General features: G+C 34.7%; 2 protein-coding genes across 2 annotated transcripts in view; both read right to left on the bottom strand.

The window, feature by feature from the left end:
• Positions 1-21,000, bottom strand: part of VWC2L (von Willebrand factor C domain containing protein 2-like) — a 244,504-nt gene extending 223,504 nt beyond the window's left edge. The window contains exons 1-2 of the mRNA XM_006891921.1: positions 20,951-21,000; positions 18,140-18,609 (exon numbers count right to left, since the gene is read on the bottom strand). Coding sequence (XP_006891983.1) covers positions 18,140-18,529 — 390 coding nt within the window. The 5' untranslated portion in view covers positions 18,530-18,609; positions 20,951-21,000. The remainder of the gene's footprint in view (positions 1-18,139; positions 18,610-20,950) is intronic.
• A 1,425-nt stretch (positions 21,001-22,425) lies between these two features.
• The window catches only part of SPAG16 (sperm associated antigen 16), a 1,218,973-nt gene continuing 1,215,486 nt past the window's right edge, over positions 22,426-25,912 (bottom strand). Inside the window, exon 16 of the mRNA XM_006891956.1 lies at positions 22,426-22,601. Coding sequence (XP_006892018.1) covers positions 22,426-22,601 — 176 coding nt within the window. The remainder of the gene's footprint in view (positions 22,602-25,912) is intronic.

The following is a 25,912-nucleotide window of genomic DNA, read 5'->3' on the forward strand; positions in this document are numbered from 1 at the left end:
AAAACACAAGTTTTAAATAAATCTTAATGTCCATTAGTGGCTCCTTGTTTGTTGTCAGGTACCTTTGAGTATATTGATGAATAGCAGCCTTATCTTTTTTCAACCTTATTAATAACTGATTGAAACTCTGCTCTAACCTGTGCCATCTCAATCATGTGTAACCTGTGTACAATCTCCATCATGCCCAGACCCATTTTTGCAGTTGCTCTGTCAATCCATCTCATTGAGGGTCTTCTTCTCTTTCACTGACTCTCCACCTTTCCTAGCATAATGTCTATTTCCAAAGACTACCTCTCTTGTCAACATGCCCAAGGTATACGAGATAAAACTTAGCATCGTTGCCTGTAAGGATTATTCAGGTTGCATTTCCTTTGAGACAGATTTGTTCGCTTGCTAATTAGCTCATAGCTTACTTCTTAACTTCCCTCACTCTATAAAATTATATCGCAGAGTAACTATAGCATAAATATATATAGTAACTATATATAAGGTTACATGTGCTGTTATGATATGAACATATATTTAATTTTAAAAATTGATTAATATCTTGATATATTTTCTAGTATAGTGTGTATTGTTTTACAGAGCACAGAGACCATCACATTTTGTAACTAGGTATATTAAATTATTAGTATCCTATGAAATTTAGCTTCAAGCTACTGTGTAATAAGCTGGTTTGATATCTAACACATAATATTAATATTAAACAGTATTCTTTTTATCTTGGACTAGTTACTTAACTAATTTAAATATAGGTTTTCTCAGTTGCAGAATGATTTCAAAAGGGTACAATATTAATGGTGCTCTAACTTTCCCATTAGAACTATGTGAAGGCATTTGATGGTATGGATCATAACAAACTATGTCTGACATTGAAAAGAATGAGAATCCCAGAATACTTAATTATGTTCAAGTGCAACCTATCCCTAGATCAAGAAGCTGCTGTGTGAATGTAGCAAAGAAGCACTGGATGGTTTAAAATCAGGAAGAGCATGCATCAGAGATGTATCCTTTCTCCATATCTATTCAATCTCCATGTTTGCAAACAATTAATGAAGCTGTAATTCATGAAGAATAATTCTTCTGTGAAGAAGAATGTGACCACAGGATCGAAGGAAAATGCGTCAACAACCTTGCTTGCTGAAAGTGAAGGGAACTTGGAACACCTGCTGCAGAAGATCAAGAACTACAGCTTTCTATATAGATTACACCTCAACAATTACAAGATCAAGAAAACAAAGATCTTCACCGTTTCACCTGTTAACAGACCGCATAATGATAGGTGGAGAAAGGATTGAAATTGTCAATGATGTTTTCTTGCTTGGATAAACAATCAACATCCTTGTTACTAGCAGTTAGGAGATCAGGTGTCATATTGCAGTGGGTAAATCCACTGGCAGGGACTTCTCCAAAATACCGGAAAGCAAAGATGCCAGTTTAAAGACTAAGATGCACTTGATTGGTTTTCTCAATCACTTGCTATGAATCTGAAGACTAAACAATTGATGTGGACCACAGAAGAATCGATGCTTTGAGTAATGTGCTACAGAAGGTTGCTGGGGACCTCCTTCACTGCCAAAAGAACAAGCAGATATGGTTCAGAAAAGTGCAGATAGAGTCCTCCTTGGAGACTAAGATGTTTGAAGCTTCATCTTTAATACTTTGGGAATACTACTAGGAGAGGCTCTTCCTTGGAAAGGGATATCATACTTGGAAAAATGTAGAATCAGTGAAAGAGAGGAAGAATCAAATGAGATGCATTGACATAATGACTGCAGCAATGGGCTCAAGTATATCAGAGATAATAAAGATGGCAGAGGATATGACAGGGTTCAGGTCTTCTGTTCATAGAGTTTAACTATGAGTTTTACTTGACTCAATGGGACCTAACAACAACTATAATAACAAAGAACTTTCTCATAAGTACCCTGGAAAGACTAGTTTATTGCTTGATAGCTAACCAAAAGGTCAGTGGTTCAAATCAACTAGCTGCTCCAAGATAGAAAGACCATGAAGATAACAGATTGAAACCCTGATTTACAATTCAATTTTGTCCTATAGGATCATTAGGATTCAGAATAAACTTTATGATAATTTTTTTTTGTTTTAATCTTTCTCATTGCATTATTGTAAGAATAAGAGGAAATGAAATATGTGAAGGAACTTATAACCTGAATAGCATGGATTAAATGGCTATTATTATTATTATAGTTTCCACTTGAGTAGTATTCTATTTTGTCTTTTTTAAAGTGTCTTTGTCCATTTTTAAAGGGAGGAATGCTTTTCAGGGGAGTATATTGCTCATAAATTAACTAAAATATGATATAATAATGTCTATTATATATTATTTGAAATATTGCATTTTTAAAGAAGGTACCTTTAGCATCTGAAAACAATCTGTCAACCATCTGAAATTTAGCAATATTTGCACTCAACTTCTGGTTACATTGAGAACGTCACTGGGCAATATTTTTCTATTAAAAAAGGTGTATTTTTATTTATGCAGATATAACATCAATATCTAATTTTGTTGTTGTTAAATGCTATCGAGTCGTAGACAACTCCTAGCAATGCTATAAATGAAAGACCTGAACATTTGTATAACTGCCGTCATTGCTCCAAGTTCATAGGGTTTCCAAAGGCATACCATTTTGGAAGTGGATGCCACTCCTGCTTCCAAGCTTGTTTTAATTGAGAAGCTCCACCAAATACTATCCACCATGGGTGACCATTATCACATTTGACACATTAGTGTCACAATGACAACAACCACTACGAATTACCTGTGTACAGACCAGTGCTGTACCACTTAGAAGAGTGTTTGACCAAAAGCAATTAAAGCCAGGCCTGAGGGCCACAGATTAAAACCATCCACCTTTGGCTTGGTAGCATAACTTTCTATCCACTAGGACAACAGAGCTTTCTTGTTGTTTTTGTTGTTGTTGTTAAGTGCCATTGAGTCATAGACAACCTGAACACTTGTATAACTTTCATCGTTTTTCTACGTTTGTAAATTTAAAAGAATAATAGTAGTAGTTGTAGTAGTAGTAGTAGTAATAATAATAATAATAAATAATAATTTCTAACAAGGAAAACTTCAGCTCACAGTTTCCAGTCTTGACTTAAGTGTCCTCTAGTTCAATGTGAATATCTAAGGTCTCATTAACAAGAAGATGATTCTGTGTGATTGTCCATTTTCTCCATAAGGAAACCTTCTAACGCTCAGAAGTTTACTCTTTGAGATTTTGGCAGAATACTATTTTTAATGTTAGGTGGAATTAAAGAGATAATGAACAATTTTTCCTCTGTTATATTTAGGAAAGGACCACAAAATTAGCCTGTAGAGAAAATAAGAATTGTGGCTATTTATTTAGTTTCAAGAAATGACAGTGTAGATGACACTAGAAATTTTCACTCTCTGCATTTCCACTGTTGCAAAGTTAATAACAAGCTCTACGTTTTAGTTATTCTTTTTTAAAGTCTATATTTTGGAGGAACATTCTTCTAAGTAGCACAGCAGTGGTCTGTCAATTTGCTGTTCTGGAGTAACCTGGGGTTGCTGTGATGCTGAGTGCTCTGCCATGGGTGTGTCAAATTACATAATGGTTACCCATGGTGGACAGTGTTTGATGGAACTCCCAGATTAAGACAGATTTGGAAGTAGTAGTGGCATCCACTTCCTAAACAATGTGCCTCTAAAAACTCTATGAACGTAGAGAAATAATGATAATTACAGAAAGGGTTCAGGTCTTTGGTTCATAGGGTCGCTATGAGTTGTGCTCGGCTTGATGTCAATCAATAACAACAACATTTCACTAACGCAAAAATTCTTTTTTTAAAAAAATAATACATTCTAAATAACATTCTTCATCATTCCTCACTGTGTCTAGAATGTAGACTTAGTTTGTTTAATACTAGAAATCTACATTAGATGCATATATCTGCATACATAAATAACAAACATTTTGTAAATGCAACAAAGTGAGTGAAGCAAGCAAAGACTTTTACTCAGGTTAATAGTGTACTGCATTACTGCCAAGAAGGAATGCAACTTGACTTGAAACACTTCAGACATATAATAAAAAAGCTATTATGCTGAGTGAAATATCTCAGTAACAAAAGGACAAATACTATATGGTGCCACTGTTGTAGAAGGAGGCTGACATTTGGGTGGGGGTAAGACTGAGAAAAGCTGGATAAATTATGTTTACTGCATTGAAGCCAGTGAGGGAGAGAATAGTTTAAAAGCAGTACATTTTAGGGCATTATGATTATCATGAGTCCGGAGTGAGGATTGCAGAGTGGAGTATACTTGGGGTGGGGGTGGGGGTGGCAGTGTGCGGGGGATTGTGTATCAATGAAGAAATTTTTCTTTTGCTTTTCAAGGAGAGGAGTGAACTGAGTGTGGAGGTAGGGTGGGCGGGGATAAAAGTGCAACAATGAATGAATGGAAGTCCAAAATCTCTGTAGATGTTCACTGAAATTAATTTTTAAAAAAGCTATTCAAGAATAGAGGTAATGTCTATATTGAAAGGAAAAATAAGCTATCTCTATCACACTAGTTGCACAACTCCTAAGGGAATGAATGGAAACTGACAAGGTGTAAGGGCAAGAACTAGAATCCTTTCTTGGTGTGTTAGCCTTGATAATCTTCACTTACGTGATATGCACAAGTCTATAAATTCCTCTGAATCTCAGTCTTCTAGTTTATGAAACGGGGATAATATCTTCATAGTTCAAAGAATTAGAGGAGACAACACATAGGTTAAATATTTTACAAAACTACCAACTACCATTTGCAATCTTTCCCCCACTGTCACAGATCAAGTTGTGTCAATTTCCTGATCAAAGCCCTTCAATGCCTCTCTTTGGATGAAGTGTCTTGGCCTTACATTCATGCTGTTAGCTGCCTCCAAATTTCCTCCTCATTCTTTCACTATTTGTATCCTTGGTACTCTATGCTGCGGCCTCAGAGCGACTCAATTTTCTCTGAAAGTGGCTTTGCATTTACTTTTGCCAACTTCTCAAGTGTGTCTAACATCCTTTCAGTGCATTGAAATTACCACTCTTTGGAAAGCTTCCTTTAAGCACTTCAGAATAAATGACTTCTTTCTTTATTTAAATTTTTGCATCACAAAAAATCTAAAGTCAAGTCATCATCATGGAGTTGGCACTGAGTGATAGCAGATCTTCTAGTGGGTTTTCAGAGGCTGTAAACCTTATTGGCGGGGACTGGCCATCTTTCTCTTTCAGAGCAGCTGGTGGATTCGAACCACCTGCCTTTAGTATGTCAGAGCAATTTCGTAATCACTAGGCCACCATTTGGATAGACTAGGAGCATTTTTGCTGGTTAGAGTTATGTTTTTTTTTATTTTGGTATACCTCTCAAAACTATGCCACATGTAAGTTACATTTGACCTTTTAAAAAGGAAATCAAGCTATGGAAAATGGATTAGAAACCATGTGCTACAAAAAAAAATCAATACCTAAGTAATCAGACTTTTCCACTTATTATTACAGCACTTAGTATATCTATTATATCACATTAAATTGAATATATCTGCTTGACTTGTAACAACCAAAGCAGAACCCAAGAGATGTCAAAAAATGGAAGAATTTATAATCTTTACTTATCTATTTCACCTGAGAATTTTCAGTAAGTGGGAAGTTAATAAGCTATTATACATCAATGAAAAGAGCAAAGCTGTATTCATTAGAGACAAGTGTGCAAAGAGATATGAGTTATGAATGCTATTAATAACAGCAATATGTATAGTATTTGAAGTAGGCAAATCTAGATGCCGTTTTATATGTACATGTGTGACATGAGATCCCTGAGACCATGTACGGATGAAGTAAGTCTTCATGCTTAAAAAGATTCTGTAAGCCTCAGGATTATCTGTGACAGCACCATTTAAGGGAATTAGAAAGGAAAGAAGATTAAGAATTAGTAAACTTTTTAAAAAATAAAGAAAACACTTTTAATATGTAAAAGATGGAAAATACCCTTTGCAAATAATCCCTTTTGACTATATGACTACTCAAATTTGTGTTGCAGTCCAAAATCAACCACAGACATTGTCTAAAGGAATGAGTTCAATTTTGTTCCAATAAAAATGTATTTGTAAACACATGCTGCAAGCTGATTTTACTCATGGACTCTGATTTGTCAACCTTCGTTCTAGATTATTAGCACATGTTACTACTATTTTAAAACTTAAAATTAAAATATTCATGTAAAACTAATTTTTAAATGCTCGTGAACTACATGAAATGCATTCTAAATAACAGGCAAAAAAATATTAATTGAAATAAACTTTTTTCCCTCACTTGCACAAAGAGAAGTGTTATAAGGGAATTTTGTATGATGAGAAAACAATCTTAAATACATGTTTCATTGGACTCCTATAAAAATGCAAGACGTTAATAGACTTTTTCAATAAACTTTTTCAGTTTGTGAAATCTAGGATTGAATAAGGGCTTAATAATAATAGTCACAAGAAAGCGGCTAAGCAATATTTAGAAATCACTTATTGTATGCCAAGTAGTTTTTCATTCTTAGAAGACCCATTTTAGGGAGCTCTGGTGGCCTAGCAGCAAGAAACTGTGCTGCAATACCAAAGGTACATGGTTCAAGACCACCAGCTGCACCACGGGAGAATGATGGACAGTCTCCTACTGTAGGATTAACTGCCTCTGGAAACCCACCAGACAGCTATAGGTCAGTTCCAACTTTTCAGTACCCAACAACAGCAGACCCATTTTTAGGGTGTGGACACTGAGGCAGGAATAAGGCATGTCTGGTAATTGCTTTGCTCAATTGTATGGTAGAGCCTAATTTAAATTCAGTTTGACAATACATTGATTGCTAATATAGCTGTGAACTACACATTAGAACAAAGAAACAAAAACCAATACTCAACCCATGGTGAACCCATGTGTGGAATGAGTTAATGATTCTTCAGAATTAAAATACCAGTCATTTCTTCAATGTGTCTTTGTGTGGAATTAAATATCCACCTTTTCCGCTATTAGTTGAGTTTGGTAACTATTTACACTCTCAGAGACTCTCAAACAAATCTCTTACATACGTGGATGGGCTCCTTACACAATCAGATGAAGGAGAGAACAGTTTAAAAGCGATATATGATTGGGTATTATGGTTATGACAAGAATCCAGAATTAAGGTTGCATAGTGGAGTGTACTGGCGGGGCGGGAGAAATTGTGTATCAATGAAAGAATTTTTCTTTTACTTTTCAAGAGAAGAGCGAACTGGGGGACAGGGAGAAAAATGCAACAATGAATGAATGGAAATCCAAAATCTATGTAAATGTTCATTAAAGTTAATTAAAAAATAGATGGAGAAAAGAAAAAAAAAAGGCAGAAAATTCTCAAAGAGGGCTAAAGGCTGCATTGATTCTTAAATTGAAGGGATCATGATAAAAACAAAACCAAAGAACAAAACCAAACAAATACCCTCACTAATAACCTCAGAGAAACTAGTAGTGTTCATATAAAAGAGCCTGGGAATTACATTGTTGAATTAAGAGAATTTTTGGGAAGTTTTAGAAAAATAAAAATATAGGTAGTTATTCAATAAGACTTAAATAGAGGGGTTTGGGGCTGAGGATATTGGCAGCATTCCTTAGGTTATACTCATCATGAGCCAAGTTGGGATCTTCCTTTGCTACGGACCATGGAGCTGGACATTTTTGCACCTGCCATTAATTCTGCATAGCCTATCCTTGCATTATAATGAGAGTGGGAAGCCTCCTTGGTGAAAACCAAGACCAGAAATCCCCAGTTTCTAAAACCACCAGAATAAATAGGCAATTACAGCTAATTAAGCTCTTTTGTTAGTCCCTAGTATAAGGTGGAGAATAATGAGAATAAATAATAGTAAATAAATTTTCTCTTACTTTGATTTATGTTATTTGGTTTCATTATCACAATTTTCCTTTTCACCAGAGCCTTTGAAAACTTTAGTTTCTTTTGTTAATTGTACTCAATCTGTGTCAGACCGATTTAGATGTGCCAATATTTTATTGTTCACGTCTACTCTAGGTTGTCATGGTGATAGGACTTGATATCACATTTCTATATACAATTGGCTGAAATAGAATTTTGCTTCCAACATATTTACATATCTAATTGAAAGAAAAGAGGAAATTAACTGATATTTTCTTGTTAAATAGTAAAATAAAGAAGAAAAGTCTACAGGAAAGACATGTATTTATATCACCTTAGCAAATAAAAAATCAGGTAGTTAGGGTATTATCACAGCCTTTTGACCTTTGTCATTGGCCTTTATTATAAATAAGAAAGCAGAAAAAAAATTGAAAATTGTTTTCCAATTCTATTATCTACAATCAGCTTTTGAATAAAGGATATGGATTATTAAAAAATACACTATGATTCCTAAACACAGAAGGCATGTGTATAAACTCAAATACTATAAACTCAATGCTATGCCAATAAGTAAGAATAGTTGTGGCTGATAAATATCAAACAACAAATAAAACAAAGAATTCAAAATCTCAAATGAACGCTGTTTCATTAAACCAATTCCATCAAATTTATGATCAGAATTTTTAGTTATAAATTGATATATAATAATATGTTTTCAAATCTCTTATTTTCAAGGTCTATGTACTGAAGAGCAATGGTGTCTCTTTGGAGACTAAGGTGCGTCTGATACAGGCCATGGTCTTTGCAATCACTTGCTATGCATCAGAGAGTTGGACAATGATTAAGGAGGATAGAAGGAGAATTGATGCCTTTGAGCTGTGGTGCTGGTGAAGAGTATTGAGGGTACCATGGACTGCTAGGAAAACAAACAGATTCATCCTGCGCTGCTCCTTGGAAGCAAGGATTCTAAGGCTCCGTCTAACATACTTTGGACATGTTGCAAGGAGGGACCGGTCCTTGGAGAGGGACATCATAGTTGGTAGGGTGGAGGGACAGCACAGAAGGGGGAGGCCCTCTATGAGGTGTATTGATTCAGTGACTGGGGTAATCGGGATGGGTGTGTCAGAGACGGTGAGATTGGCACAGGACAGAGCAGAGTTTAGGGATGTTGTACATATGGTCGCTATGAGTCACAAGTGACTCGATGGCACCTAACAACAACAACAACATGTGATTATATGAATTCATTCATTTTAAAGGTAGAAACATAAGTATATTGAGTTTTATTCATGGTCACATGATTAAGTAGAGAAAGAGTTTTATTCAGTGTGTTTTTATATACTTCTTATAATCATAAAATAATGGGATTTGAAAATTTTTTAGGAAATAATATTTCTTCTCACTTGATATTTATTCATTCTTTTCACAGTGTCATTAAATTCTTGCAAAGATAGAGCTATATTGTTATGTGCCATACAGCAACCTAGAGTGAAGAAAATCAACTATGGAGGCATGTCAGGTTGACATTACCAATGACAATCAGTAGTAGTGAGAAAAGCCCAAAATTCAGATATTTTAAAAGCCAGTGCTCAACTAATAATGGCCAAGAACATCTTTTTCCCATGGAGCAGCTAATGAATTCAAACCACCTGCCTTTGGGTTGCCAGCTCAACTCCTCACTCACAGGTTTCTAGAGCTCCCTCTTCAATGACTAGTCTTGGAAACTGTATAGGGCAGCTCTACTCAGTTTGATAAGACAGGATCAACTCAACTTCCCCATTTTGAGTTATTGTAATAAAGATCACCTGGATAAGTAAACCCACTGAAAACTTCAAATATTATTTGTTTTAGCTCTTCCTTGAAAACGTAGCAAAGAACAACTGAAATATAAGTTTTTTTTCCTTCTTGTCCTGTGTACGACAAGGCAAACTGACAGATATATAAATCAATTGTAGGAAGAAATTTCCAAAACAATATGGTCACTAGTCTAGGTAGCAAGGCTACAAGGAATAGAAACAGGACTCACTTAATCTTGAGGAGATGTTCTTAACGTAAGAACATTCTTGGCCATTCCTGTTTAATTCACAGACATATACATACATCCAAGAATGTATGAAGAAATTTGAATTTGGATAATGCAATTATATATGAACTAATCAATTTCATGTATATATAAATATATATATATATAATGTCTATTGAATCTGGATCATGCAATTATACATGAACTAATCAATTTCATATATATATATTTCATGTATAATGAATCTAGATCTTGCAATTATACATTAACTCATAAATTTCATATATGTGTGTGTGTGTGTGCGTGTGTGTGTGTGAAGGAATGGCATCCACTTCCTAAACAACATACCTCTGGAAATTCTATGAACTTTGAGAAACCATGATTGTATAGAAGAGCTTCAGGTCTTTTATTCATAGGATCGCTATGAGTTGTGTTCAGCTCGACAACAATCAACAACACACACACACATATGTTTATATGTATATATCTGAGTTATAAAACATAAGAAGTAGAAGAAAACAGATTTGTGCCTATCATACCCTTGAATGGTCAATGTCCATTCTCATTCAGTTTCTATTCACACTTTTGGTGACTGTGTAAAGAACGGGGAAGCCATCAATATCTATAAAACCATTGATGGCTGCCCTCAAGTCTGAGTTAGGCACTATCAGTGACAAGTTCTGCAAATCTCCAGCTTGTTTGCAAATCAATCACCAATCTCCCCATGTGCATTGGGTGCAGAAGCCCAGCCACAAATCTCCATAGTCATACCTATCACAGTTATCGCCATTAACTGCAACATTCTCCAACATGAAGGACAGCCGTAAATATCTCTGGGAGAACATGAAAAATTACTCCTATGTACAGCTAACCAAAAATCGAACTGACCATCAATTTTCTTAAAATTTAAAGCAAGTGGCAAATTCTGACTGAAAATGGGCTGTTTCATTCCTCAGGGTTAACTTAGAGCCATTTATTTGCACACCTCTATTTCCTCATGTTGAACAGTATCATCTGACCTAGTGACCATTCCCAATTTTCAGTGCAGTGTTTGAAGGAGAAAATATTTTTAAAAATTTGATGGATTTCTTAGATCTTGTGTAATTCCGCAAAATTGAAACAGGCAAATGAGCACAATATGCTAATGCCAAACTAGGATACAATTAAATAAATATATTAAATTAATTAAAAAAATGGAATTCTAATATCCTGGGTCAGATATTACAATTTAAGTCAAAATTATCTATTTATTGAAACTATGGGAATTTCCTTCTTTCTTTAAAAATATCTACATTAAAATAATATATCTACATTGAGCCCAGTGAATACCACTTTCTAGATTGAATCTTCAATAGGCAGCAATTTGATAAGTATTTGTTCTTTCTAAAAAACATGAAAAGAAAAGGCATCCCTGAATTTATTTGAAATCTATGTTGAGCCACAAAACACACTTTGCAAAACCACTGTAGAACTGAGCTTCACAACCTCTCAACTGAAGATCCCTAAATATCTTTCTTGCATGAAATATCTTACAGGAAATGATGTATTCCTAAACTTTTCTTGGATCAAGTCTTCAAAATGCCTCTGAAAACTCATAAACTACATCTTGAATAACATTTCTTAAGAGATTCACTCATATTATATAAAATTTACTCATTTCTATGTTAAAGTAAAGATAGAATTTCCTACTGTTAAAAAAATGACTTTGTAATGTAAATTGTAAAGCCTATGGTAACATTCTCAATTCACATGCCTTTCTTAAAATCCAGTATATTTAAAAAAATCTAGTATAGTAGCATATGAGGGAATGTGTGAGTGGAGCAATGAATTGTGTTTCCATAAGTTAATGGCTATTTGTCCCCTTAATGGGATTTCCCCACAACCTTCCCTTTCCCTGTTTTGTCATTTATCTGGTTCCATAGCTCTTGTACCCAATTGCCTCCCTTTCCTCCCCAGAGTTAAATGAAATCAGATCTCAAACAAACTCATCTATGGCCAACTTCAAAGGTATTTCTGCTCGTTTTTGAACATTTAATTTTACATCTGCCATTCATCGTAGGAGCCCAGATTTGTTAAACAGCTAGAAAAACTATCCTTGGGTGTGTATGAGGACAGACGTATGTGTGTATGTGTGCACTAAAGTTAAGTCAGTTTTCAGCTAAACTGGTTTAAAGCATAGTGGGAGTGGTGGGGGTGATCACATGTCAAAATAATCCAAGTGCTTAACTTCTTGTCCCCTTTGTCTCTTTCCTCAAGTCTTAAATATTAAATACAAAATTTAGGGCAAAAACTATGCAGCCTACTACAGCATGAAAAAAAGGCTTATTCTATTTACACAGAAACAACATCAACACCAAATGTGAAGCATGAGAAAATATTCACACCAAGGTTTTCAAACAGAAAAATCAGAGACTTGGCCAATTTGTCTTTGGCCAAAAGTATAGTGGGGAGAGTGCAAAGGGTGATGCCTGCAAAGAAATATTGACCATAGACAAACCCAAGTGCAAAGTTGGGGACACTAGATATTGACTGTTGCAAAAATCACCTTTTAAAATAAAATGGGTATGCAAAAGTTGAAATAAGATTTCTTTCAGCTGCACATAGTATAACCTTCAATGGATGACCTAAAATTAAATCAAGAGTTTTTTAAAGTATAAAGAAATATCCAGAAATATCCAGCAGAGTCAGTGTTATAAAAATACTGAGCAAAAATAGGATATTATTTCTCCTTTTCAGAAACTCAGCATGAAATAGTTAAGCACAGAGGCAAAACTGATAGATAGAGCCTATGTTTCCAATCAACCTTTTTTTGGGGGGGGCGGTGGTTAGGAAACACTATTGTAATTCATTACTTGTACTCATTTTTTAAAAGTAAGTTCTAGTGTCATTTTACCTGGGTACACATAAAAGAAAAATGAGAGAACCTACTGCATTGACCTTTCTCTTAGTATAATATTATCAGAACACTAAAGAATTTTTCAAAAGAAGTAAAGAAAAAAACAAAATATTCTTCAAAGCTTGCTTCTATAATGTTGGGAAAGAAACTTTAGGATTTATATGACTATTATTATTCTCATTAATTGTCACACATAGAAAAATTTATATTTGGTTTTGGTATTTACAAAATGATAGGTGGCCTGGTGGTAGTAAGAAGCTGCACTGCAATCCCAAAGATATGAGGCTCGAATCCATCAGCTGCTCAGAAGGAGAAGGATGGAGGTTCTCCTCCAGTGCGATTTACTGCTTCTGAAAACCCACTACAGGGTCAGCTATGAGTTGGTTCTAACTCAATAGCACACACTACAAACTCATAAAAGATGAAAGTGGACTTAGGTTTTGTGACCATGCTGCTGTTATTGTTGTTGAAACTATGCAGAGTCACAGACAGAACTTACCTAACATACTGGGTGGTCATTGTAAAGTTGGGATTGAGACTTGATCCAGACCCAGTCTTGTGTTTGGAGAGATAATGAGAGTAGGGACAGAATAGAAGTACACATGGGAGAAGTTTCCCATCTTTCTCCACCGGAGCAGCTGGTGGATTCAAAACACAAAGCTCGCCAATGACAGAGTACTTCCTCTACCATTAAGGCACCAGAGCTCTAAAATAGAAATAGGAACTTCAAACTGCGTCAACTTTAGATACCCAGAGGGTATTCTCTATCAGAACTTTGGGTGTTCCTTAACTAATTACAATAAACACATAAACAAATGAACAGAAAGTATAAGGGAGGTTAGTGACTTAGTGGTTAAGGAGTCGCACCGGCAATCCAAAAGCAGACAGTTAAACCCACCAGCCGATCCATGGGAGAAAGATGGACAATCTCCTCCAATATGATTTACAGCTTCTGAAAACATGCTAGAGGGTTAGTTATGAGTCCATTCTGGCTTTGGAGCACATAATAGCAACAATGTAAGTGAACTCTAGCTTGGTATTCTATAAGTTACCTGTTAGATGCGAATCCTTAACATCCTTCATTAAAAATGTATTGATTGCCTTTAGTTAGTTCACTTTGTACTGGGGATTGGAAATATAAAATAGGATAGTTTGTAGAATAAAAGGTTCACTGTTCATAGGAGAGATGGGTTATTTCACGTTATGTGCAGTAATTCCGTGTAATAGAGACCATCAAGGTAAAAGGCAAGATGTAAGATTCTGTAGGCAGGTTTTCTGGGTTTGAATTGCTCATGTACATTCTAGTTCCATGACCCTGAGCAAGTTATTTACACATTGGTACTCAGTTCTCTCATCTGTAAAATAGGACTAGTAAAAGTATAATTATAATGGTATAATTACTAAAATGAAAGGCATTAAAGTACATTTAGAGTACTTAACAGTGTCTGACTACACTTACTGCTATAATGAGTTGCATGGAATATTGCATGAGGTTAGAGGAGAAGAATGAGACCCCATCTCAAGAAACATCATGAGACAAGAAGACAGATGTTTCAGTTGAGATGAGGCCTGAATAGAGTCTTGAAGTGTCGACATAGAGGTCAGAAATGATGTAAGATTGTTCACCAAATCATGCACACACAGAATAAAGAGAAGTCAATGAGATAGTAGGTATTTGGAGTGGTGAGAGAGCAGACTCTAGACTACACAGTGGAATTTATTTTTCAGAAAATAGTGTCCTGAGTGGTGTTGTGTTATGCATGTCCTTCCACCCTTTGTTTTTTTAATCCAATAATTTTACTGTTCTCTCTGCTCTGCCATTAATTTCTCTTCATCTTTTATTCAATTCTGTTCTTGGCTGCAAAATAACACTTTGGGGGGAAAATTGTATTTAAGTAGGTCATCTCTATGCACAAACCTGCATTTTATTCTGTTTCTCTTCAAACCAACTAGAAATATTTTGACTAAATAGTCATTCCCTCCTATCTACTCTTCACCAACTCATCTCTAAATGTTCTCTCTGTGGTTATTCTTTCAGTCAGATATCACTTTTTATCTCTATTTCTCTAGTCTCCTTGCAGTTTTTTATATACTTTAGTATCTGATTTTACTAAAGTTTCTTTTTTAAATTCTTATTTTTCTCAGATGAATTTTAATTACTTTCCTAAGAATGAACTCAACTTGGAAGGTCCTGAAGAAAAAGAAGTCTTGCTTGGATAGGCCCCATGAGAAGTTGGTAAGGTTCTGACTTCAGGTACCTTACAATTTATACTGTGGTTCATATAATTAATTCCAGGTATTTCACTATTCTCTCTCCACATTAATTTGTCTTGTCTGTAGTAGAAATGCTGCCATCTGGATACCCTATACTGTAAAAATATTTACTGTATATTATATACTAAAGATCCCAATAAGTTGAGTTAACCTAGTATATGTAAATAATATTTCATGATACAAACTCCTTAATAATATGCCAGGATTATGACATTAAAGTTCTGAGCATCTTTAAAAATTACTTACTGCTCCCTAGATAACTAGGTTAAAGGAACCAAGATGATAGATTTTAGCTAACATTTCCAAAGGTATTGCATTTCTTAATTGAATGGTTTTAAAGTTCAATTTCAATTATAGGATATGAGTGAAGTTGTAAAGGAATTCAGAACTTAAAATAAACCTATGGTTATTGGAGTTTTAAGTGAGAGGAACAAGCACTTATCTAGTACCTACTGGCTACTTGACATCATAAGACTAGTACTTTTCCATAAACTCTTTCACTAAGCCATTATAATATGTTCTTCCACAGGAAGGTAATTATTATTTCAACCATTTTAAAGTCAATATCACTGATGCTTAGAATAGTTAAGGGTTTCATCAAAAGTAACCTATCAAAGTGATATCTTTGGGATTGGAATCCGGATCTACTTGACTCTAAAGTCAAAGTGCTTTGAGGGATTTGATAGATATTATTGTCATGGTTAAGTGCAGTCCAGTTGACTTTTACTTAGGGACCTCACCATGCAACAGATAGAAGTCATGCCTCTCCTGCTCTATCCTCATCATCTTCTCTGTACTTCATGAAGTTCACTGTTGCAGTCACTGTCATGTTAACTAATTTGATGATTACAGGTAAGTAACTTGCTTTTTTTTTTGTCTCAGTTCTTTTTTTTTAATGTAGAACTTACGCTAGGTAATCTCAAAACACTGTATGACTCTAAATCTTTGAGATAAATGTCATCTGTTTGATTCTTTAAAAAAATACTACTCTTAAAAAGCCCATTGCACAAGTCAGGTAGATTAACTGTGCACAATAATTGGTTAAAATTAATTACAATAACTACATATAAAGATTATTCACATTTATACATTTTGTACTATCTGCATTATTTAAAATATTCTGTGGTAAGAACAATTTCTAGCATTTTAATGGAGTTAGCCAAGCTTAAACTCTCTTTTTCTTTGTTTATGAAGTACTTATCAAAGTGCATAGACCGCAGAAATTTTATCTGATATACTCACTTTTGCTTGAGGTAAGTTTTAAGATGTTTCTACAATCCTTTTACTGTTTCCTGGTTGAGCGATGTGGACATGTTATGAGACATGCTTCTGGAGCTATGTCTAGAATCAAATTATGTATTCAGTTCATGTGTTTTTACTCGTATTAGTATGTATATTTACTCCCAATAAAGTAAAAATACGTGATGCAAAAGTATATCTAACAGTTTAGAGGTCAGTGAACAGTTAATAAGTTGCTGTTTGTTAGTTGTTACGCATCGCCAAGTCAACTCTAACTCATAGTGTACTGACCTCCGCCCTTTCCTGTGCTGTCTTCATTATCTTCTGCTGTCCTTGAACCCGTTGTTACAGTCATTGTGTCAACTTATTCAACTGAGGTCCTTCCCCTCCTTCACAGACCCTCCACCTTTCCAAGCACGGTAACCTCTTCCAAGGACTGGCCTCTCCTAACATGCCCAGAATGTGTGAGACAAAGTTTCACTATCCTTGCCTCTAAGGAGCACCCTGGTTGCATCTTCTCTAAGATATATTTGTTTGTCCTTTTGGTTTGTAATTACCATTTATTGTTAATAATGGTAAGTTTTACTAGACTTTCATGCTTTTGTTTCCAAGTATTCTGCAATTAAATATCACAGGATAAATAAAATTATAAAGCAATATTTACATCTAACAATGAACATGAGCATTATAATTAATTTTTCCTTTATATTCTAAGGAATCTATTTAAAATTATTATATATTTTCTATAAATTAGAAATAGTATAAACCTGTAACTTGGAATATGTGGAATATGGTGAAGTACCAATATATTGAATCTTTCCACTGGATTATGACCACTAAAAATTTATTGTTCCGATGTTAACTTTTGGCACAATGTGACTCTTGTGGAGGAGGAGATTTGGCCAGTATTAAAAGCTGGACATTTTTTCCAAACATTAACAATCACATAACTGATAATCAACTCTGTATTTCTTGCCTATAAAGTTTTGAGTAGTTTGTCACAGAACTTGACTAGATAAAATGAGAACCTTTTCCATCAAGCCATCAGTATAATAGATACTCCAAGGCACATACTGCCATTACATCCAAGGAGGAAACTTTTGATGTACTAATTTATACCTTCAGGCTTCAGAGCTAGCTTGTAGGATATCCTCATTAAAATTAGCTATTGGAGAATAAAGAATCCAAGAAAAACTAAAAACAAACTCCAAGGTATTTTAAAATATGACACAAGCAGTAAAAGAAAGACCAATAAATACCATGAAGGTGAAGAAAATAATGGTTCTTTTTTTAACTACCTTTTATAATGCAAAGATTGAGAGAAAAATTAAGTTTGATACGGAATCTTGGAAGTAAAAACTCTAATCAGCAGAGAACAGAATGAAGCTATTATTTGTTCTTAAGAAGAAGTCTACAATACCTCCCAAATCAAGCTAATACGTCACCAAAAAACTCTCTTTGATTTCATTAAGGGGCTACAGACATAACTAAGTTTCCTCAAGAAGATATTTTATAATAACATAGAAGAAAGACAGAGGCAAGATGTAAAAATCTCAAGATACCCCACACATTTCTTACGGGGAGGGTTATTAGGAAAAAAAGTATAGATTGTGACCAGTAAGTCAATTCACTACTTGTTGACCTCAAGACTACTTCTGTGTGTGTGTTGCAATAAAATAATCTTAAATTCAAAGGAAAATGTAAAATAAATTTCCTAGTTTTATTCTTTTATGTAGCATTCTACTAAGCATAACATATCAAAAGTTAGTGCTTAACAAATACGGAGGGTCATTCATACCTTAAATTCCTCCAAGATTTTGTAATTTTTCCCATGATATTCACAAAAGTTTTTCACTTCTTTGCACTCAGGACAGCATCCATTGTGTTCCACTTTAGTACACTTTGGGTGAATTTTAGGACATTCTGGCTGGTCACAAACAGGTCCATCCAAAGCACAGATGCATGGACAGTTGGAATGTCCCGGGAAAAATCGTTCTCCCAACTTGTATACAAAACCGCTGTCATCCACACACCCTTTCCCTCGATAGTCATCAAAGATCAGATTATCATTGCTGGAAGTCTGGTCGCCTTCATCGGCAGGGTAATCTTCATGACTGATGGCAGCAGAAGTAACCAATCCAGGGAGGACCAACAGAAGTATGCAGGCTTCATGGATATGAAGAGCCATCCCCCTCCTCAAACGTGTCTGGATGTGCTCCTAATAGTCAATATACACAGCTGCTTCCATGGGAATACAAGAGGGGTCAGCTGAAAAGAAATATTTAAAGAGAATAATTTGACATACAAGAAGAGAATGTAGATTTAATTAAGGCCATGCTCTTAAATATGATTTGGATCCATAAAAAAAAACCACTAGTACTCCAAAAAGTCTAAGTTCATGCAACTATCTACATTTTATTAAGAAGTTTTAAGAGTTTGCATTTTGTAACATATGCATTAAAATTGTCATTTACAAATTATTCTACCTAGGTACTTCAACTTGAAATGAACTTTTTCATTTTAAAGTTCTAATTTGTTTGAATCACATGAGTTGATTTTACTAAACTTCAAAAGTTGGTGACAAGTAATGATTACAATCAGTTCAAGAATGTTTGGATTCACATTATTTATTATTACTAATAAAAAAGTTATCGGATATATATATGTACTTATCTTCTGTATCAAAAAAAGTAGGTTGTTGAGGGAAATCTATTTCTATATAAAGGGGAAATCCAATAGTTGAAGTTACAATTGGGGTAGAGATAGTACAAAACTAGTATGAAAGCTTTACTACTTCCTTGTGCCTATTATTGGAAACAATGATGGTACTGACATGGAGTAAAATGTTTTCCTGAATAAGAATCTGGATTCTGAAACATAGCTAAGAATAAAAACAGTATAAACTATTTGACAGTTAATAAAACAAAGGATATTTAAAAGAATAAATAGTAAAATAGAACTAGCATATCAAAGAAAGTTTGTTAAAATTAAAATTATTTGGACTCTTGTCCATATCTTTATTTTACTCAAGAGGTAAGCTCCTAGTGGGCAGGAAAGATGTTTCTGTTAATATTATTTTTACTGCAACAGTGATCCAGAATTCAGGTAATACTACTTTAACTAATTGCTTCGCAATAAAATTACTACCACTTTCACATTCTTAAGAACAGTTTTCCTTTTGACATGTCAAAATATTTGCATCTAGGCAGCTTTCAGAATAAGGCCAGCATACACTTGTTCACAGAACTTTCTGAAACTACCACAGGGTTTTGCTACTTATAATAAATACATTTCATTAATTTTAATAGTATTGGCTCATGGCTCTTGTAAACTTTACTTGATGTGGATTGTTGGTTGTAGCCATATGTATACATAAATATTTAGGATGACTATCTCACACAAAGGTTCTGAGGAAATTGTGCCTTTGAGAGGAACAGATAAGGACAACATAGGTAAATGGTTGATTCATCTATTTAAATACTATTGAATTTATGTTATATCCCTAATATTACATATAAGACATTTACAGATAATTTATGAATGTCATTTATTGGTTTCTTTTCAGATCACAACAAGAGCAATGATGAACAATCTCCTCAGTATTCCATGTACAGATGATGACTTTAAATAAGATCTAAGTGGTTTGGGAAACTTCATGCACTATCATATTATAGTGTGCATTTTAAGTTAGCTATGCAAATTTTAGTAATAGGAAAATGGGAGGTAGAATATTCATGCTTTCCTTCCAAAGGAAACTGCTCACTGATGTTAAAATTCTTTTTAGGTAGATAATGATAATGTAGATGGGATTCTTTTAAAATATGTCAAAAAATGATCCATGATAGAACAGGAAAATGCAAACCTATAATTCCAACTTGAGAAGCTTGAAGCTCCATTGACAAAGCATTTTTTCCTCTCAAATTACTACAGAGGCCAAACACATACAAGCCTCTAAAAAAGCATGAATGTATTTAACTAATTAAACATGCTATTATTTATCTCTCCTGCATTTAAAAAGTTTATATTGGAAGAAAAAGGAGCTATTGTGCTTTCTTATACTATTCTGGTAGTATCTGTCAGAGCACGCTAGGTAAGCCATAAATATACACGTATCAGTCTACTTCAAAAGGACATAGACAGAAAATGATCTCTTTGAAAGCTACAGGTAGGCATTAATATGTCAGATTATGATAAATGTAAACTTAGAGGTAAAAAAATAAGGAGGTAAGATATACTGGATATTAACATTAAACAAGCTTTTATTATTTGAAGTACATTTTAAAATCTGCTGCAACAACAACAACAACAAAAACAACTCAAGATTTTCTTTTTATTAAAACAAAGTTCTGTGGGTATTTTTAGAGCAGCTTCCTTCATACATTAGATCCAGTAGTGCAATTTATAATATTATATATTGAGGAGAAGAAACATTAGAAAAACAGAAATAAAATGTTTATTTGAAGATTTTAATAAGTAAACATTGCCAAGCTGAGGATTACTTCCTGGCTAAACTTTCCCCCCGACCCCCTATATTGCTACATATTTTACTTAAAATTACTGCATCTGTTTATTTGGCAAAAAAAATGTTCATGTCAAAAGATACACTTACCTAGTCACTCTGGAGGTTAATAGTGATGGAGGGGGTCACAGACCAATATGTACTAAAAGGTCAGGCAGGTTTTAGGGAAAGTAGTTCCTCTTTAATTGTCCAAAGAATACATTTTCAAGCATGAATTATAGGCAATCCATTCTCTCTACCACCCATTTCAAAACAGTCAAGAAGCAGTCTCCCGCCCTTCCAGGGAGAAACACAGCAGACACACATAAGAAATAAGCTTCGGACCTGTCTTCAGAATTCAAAGCAAGAAGCAATGCCGGTCCTGTAGAAATCCAGACCCCAGTAGTAGAATCATGTTGAACTTATTTTTAGCATTTTTCCTAGATCCTTCTCTGAAATTTCCCGGCTGATTACGCCTCCTCCACACATGAGTTCACTTACACAGTGTTTGCTACGGCAGCAGAGGTGATTTCGCTAGGCTCTCAGGACCACAAACAGCAACAGCATGCTTAAAGCCCGTTCCGCCGGTAATACCATCAGCATCATCCAAAATATGTTGCTCGGATCCCCTCTTACACACCAGAAAATGCTAAGTGTGAACGTGAAGGCAAGGAGCAACTTTAGCTGGGTTTCTGCATCACTGCGAGCAGTTTGCAGACTGCTGATGTGGAGCTCGTTCTGCCGGCAGCCGGGAATTCCTCAGCACCACGGACAGCGCCAACAACTGGCTTCTGAGCTCAGCTTGGTCAAAATCCGGAGCTGCTTCTGGAGACCAGGCTAGAGCCTTCTCTTGGCACTTGCTCTCTCTCTCTCTCTCTGTCTCCCTATACAGCAGGATGCATGCATTTGAAAAGGGGACCAGGGGAGCGTGTGAGATACTTATTTGCATTGAAATTACAACAACAACAAAATCATCATTGTAATTATACCTAATGCATTCTTGGATGAGCTGCAGAGATGAAAGTCCGGAAGAGGCTTGCATTTAAATTTGAGCCATCTGCAGTCCTCGATTTTTATTAATAGATAAGGCATAATCATTGCCTAAGAATCTGGAAAAAGGAATGTTCACAGATTTCATCTGACCTTTGGATTGCATAAGGACTTTCCCAGTGTTCTATGATTAAAGTTCAGATCTTTCTGCAGCTTGAATTTGATGAGGGGTGTGGTGGGGGAAGTAGCTGATTTCTTCTGCAGTTTGTTCTCTAACATTAAAAATCAATCTCCTGTAATTCATCTAGTCTGTCATTAGGCGTCATTGTATAGCTGTTTCTTCCAAACCACTAGCAAAGATGCTCTGTCTCTACATTTTTATCAAAATGAGAGAGAGAAAAAGACCCAGACACAAACAATTTTGCAGAAAGTTTAAATTTTTTTATTGGTAGTCACAAAAAGATTAAATATATATTTGTTGTTTGTTTTAAAGTAAATTGCGATTGTTACCTGCTAGCATATTTAATCAGCCGTTTACTGGTTTACAGGATGCATTGTCAAGCTTTAAAGGGAAGGTTTCCGCAGAGAGATGACCATCAAGACCACGTTCGAACTGTGCCATCAGAGCCTCCGGCAAACAGACTCTGGCCATCATAAGAAAACACCACTGTCTGTGCCTCACTCTCTTGGCCCGTCAACTTGTGAATCTGCCCTGATTTAAGATCCAGCAAATGGATAACTCCACTGCCACTCGCCACAGCTAAAACTCGACCTGGAAAGGGGGGGCGGGGGAGGGGGAGAGAGAAAGGGAGGGAGCGAGAGAAAGAGAGAGGAATGCCACAAACTTTTATGTCAACCAGTCACAGCTTACAAGCAATGGAATATTCTGGCTTATTTTAAGTGTAATTAAAAAATAATTTTATATTAGATTGCAGTCATTAAAGATGAATTAACTATTATGTGTATTAGAAATCATTTCACTAAAAAGTAAGACAAGTCAGTAATTAGATGTAAATAAAATAAAAAGGAGAAGGAGAGGGAGGCAGAGGACCAGGGGGTAGGGCAGGGAGGCGACTACCAGGATAACAGTTTGGTGAGAGGGGAAGTGAGGGAATTAGGAAAGAGACAATGAGGACCTGAAAAAGCAGGACTCTTGTAGGCATAGATTAATGATGATTAATTTTCTAAACACAGGGTATATGAGTGATCCTTAGAAACACAATGTGAATGTAGTAATATGTGAAAATGCAACATACATGAATGATACACCAGGTATACAACTTTTGTACATTAAACAAAATAAAATAAAAATGAAGAGGGGGTAACCTCACAAAAATCTAGTGCTCTATCAGAATTTCTTTCAGAAATCGAGAAATATCCCACAATTCTCCTTAAGTTCTTTTATTTTATATTAAAATATTTTAATATTTAAAACAATGATGCACTGTACTTAACTATCTCAAATAAATTATATGTTACAAAGACTTTAGAGATGTTATTGTTACTGTTAGGTGCTACAGAATCTAATACAACTCATAATGACCCTAGGGACAACAGTTCTGAGCCCTGTTCTATCCTGTTCGGTATGTGTTATAAGTGGAGATTTGCAATGTCTATCTACCAAAAAGTTATATATCACAAGTAATTTATGTATTTGAATTGGAATTTAAATTATTATTCTGAATATTGAAAAAATAAAATAATATACATTTCTGCTTTCAAAAGGTGACACTCCTTAAAATAAGTTTCTTATTTTCTTGGAGTTAAAGTAGACACCTTCATTTCAGAGATGACTTAGACTTTTCACACTATATTCAAAACTTTATTAAATTGCATTTTGTTGCATAAGAAAGCTAAATACAACACAATGTCTTCTCATAATTTTTATATTAAATACATTTGAGTGGGGATTTTTTTATAAAATGAGAACGAATTTACTATCAAATGAGAACTGGCAATCCAATTTTAATTAATACTTTATTTAGGTATTCCAGTGGGAAACTACTAGGGAATTTGGAAGCAAGTTCCAAGGAAATAGAATATGTTTACATAAACTCAATAATTTGGTTGAATAAGGATATCGTGACTCTAAATATGATTATATAATCATAATTAGGGTATATTATCGTATTAGAAATATCTAAAAATTAGTAAGCTTTCCCTCTATAGTACCATTTTATTTAGTACTTGATATGGATTATCACATAAAGGATTTACCATCATAATCCATGTTAAAGATTTATGTAGATGAAAAAAGAAAGGTTTGAAAAGGCTTAGTAACTAGCTCCACATGACATTCTAAGTATGAGTAAAGCTACTTAATCAATTGGGATTCAGAGCCCGAGTATTTACCCATCATCTTTTCTATAACCACTATGGCACTGAAATCAATGATGCCTTTTTGACAGATTTAAGCTAGTGACAAATTATGAAAACAGAACTTATTCATTCCTTTCAAAGTTCTAAAATGAGATCACCGTGAAAACCACAGTGAAATATTTAATCACAAATAATACTCTAAATGGTCATGAATATCTCTGAAACAGAAAGAGGTTATAAAAGTAAAACCAACCATGATAAATATGGCCTATTTGCAAACTTTTATAACTACTTGGCTTCTTCATCTAGAACAAAGCCTGACACAGCAAAGATCCTTAGGATGGATTAGAGTGTCCAAAGCAGCAGATGTGAATATTTATTATAAACCCTCTTCCACTAAGTCTTTGCTGACAGAGGCATTACAAGTGGAATGCAGTTCCAGCTCCAATCTATAGGTAATTCCTCTTTGTGATTTTCTTAAGAATCAAAAATAACTTTTCTTCCTCATATACCTACTAAGATGAGAAATACTATTTTCTTGATTTTAAATCAATAAAAAAATTCACAGTTCAGATCTTCCTCTTAAATAATGAAAAGACTTAGTTTAAAATTATGATAATTTGTTGATATATAATCAAGGAAATCATCACCAGAAATACCTATAAAGTGCCTTGGTAAATTTCTAAATAATTTTTCAATAAAATAGGGAAAATTGTAACACTGAAGCCTATTGAGAGGCTTATGCAATTCAGCTGATCATGCATTGTATGTTAAAAAAAAACCCTCTTTGATAAAACAGATTTGAGCCAGCAAGTTTAACAGGGAGGTTTGTCAGATTTACTTGAACTCATAATTCATTTCCAAAAGGAGTATGAATTTATAATAATGCTCAATTTTACTTAATATATACTGAATTATTACATGACATAACATCTTTAAAGTTGAGTTTAAAGTTGGTTTTGCTAGAATGAGGATGCAAAGATTTTTTTAAGTTTAGAAGACTTATCAAAGTTATTTACCAAGTTGTTTCAAATATTATATTAGTATCCAGCTGGCCAAAGTGAGAGTAACAATTTCAAAGACCAAAGCCCTTATAATTGGTAGATTTCTAAAAATGTAGGGTAGTTATGAGCATGTGCTGTGGAAGGCCATGTGCAGTCGCCATTACAAGATGGCGCTGATTTCCTGCTTCTCTTTGTTTGCCTTAATCACAAATAAGACCTTATTTGGTCACCGTGTCTTTATTGGTCAACGGCTTGATCTCACGTGGGGTTAATGGTCCAATGGAGGCATGACACATGAGACTGATGGGCGGTGTACCGAGAAGGGGATAAAAGCCACACCCGGAAGGGTCCAAAAAGGAACTCCATGTTTTCTCCCTAACTGTAACTAACTCCTGAGTAAACTGCCGTGAGAAGGAATCGCTGGTGTGTTGTGTCCTTATTCCTGCTGGACAGGCAAGGCGTGCAACAATGTGCATGATATTTTTCTTTGTATCAGTGTTTGGTATTTATCAAACAACTAATTAACGTAATTCATTTATTCTCTATATATTTCTACGACTTACTGATGATTTGTTGATGAATAAAAAAATTAGTATTATAAATTAGCTTGAACAATGCCAAGAATGAAAATATGATAGGATTTATGTGAAATTTGAAATACAAATATTTATGTTAAATAAATTAGCCTCACAAAAATGGAAAACAGAGGGAATTATGTATACATTCTTATTTTAGATTGTTGTTGTTGTTGTTATGTGCC

The sequence above is a fragment of the Elephantulus edwardii genome, unplaced genomic scaffold, assembly GCF_000299155.1.
Source record: "Elephantulus edwardii isolate Elephantulus edwardi_28Jun2011 unplaced genomic scaffold, EleEdw1.0 scaffold00106, whole genome shotgun sequence".
Taxonomy (NCBI): Eukaryota; Metazoa; Chordata; class Mammalia; order Macroscelidea; family Macroscelididae; genus Elephantulus; species Elephantulus edwardii.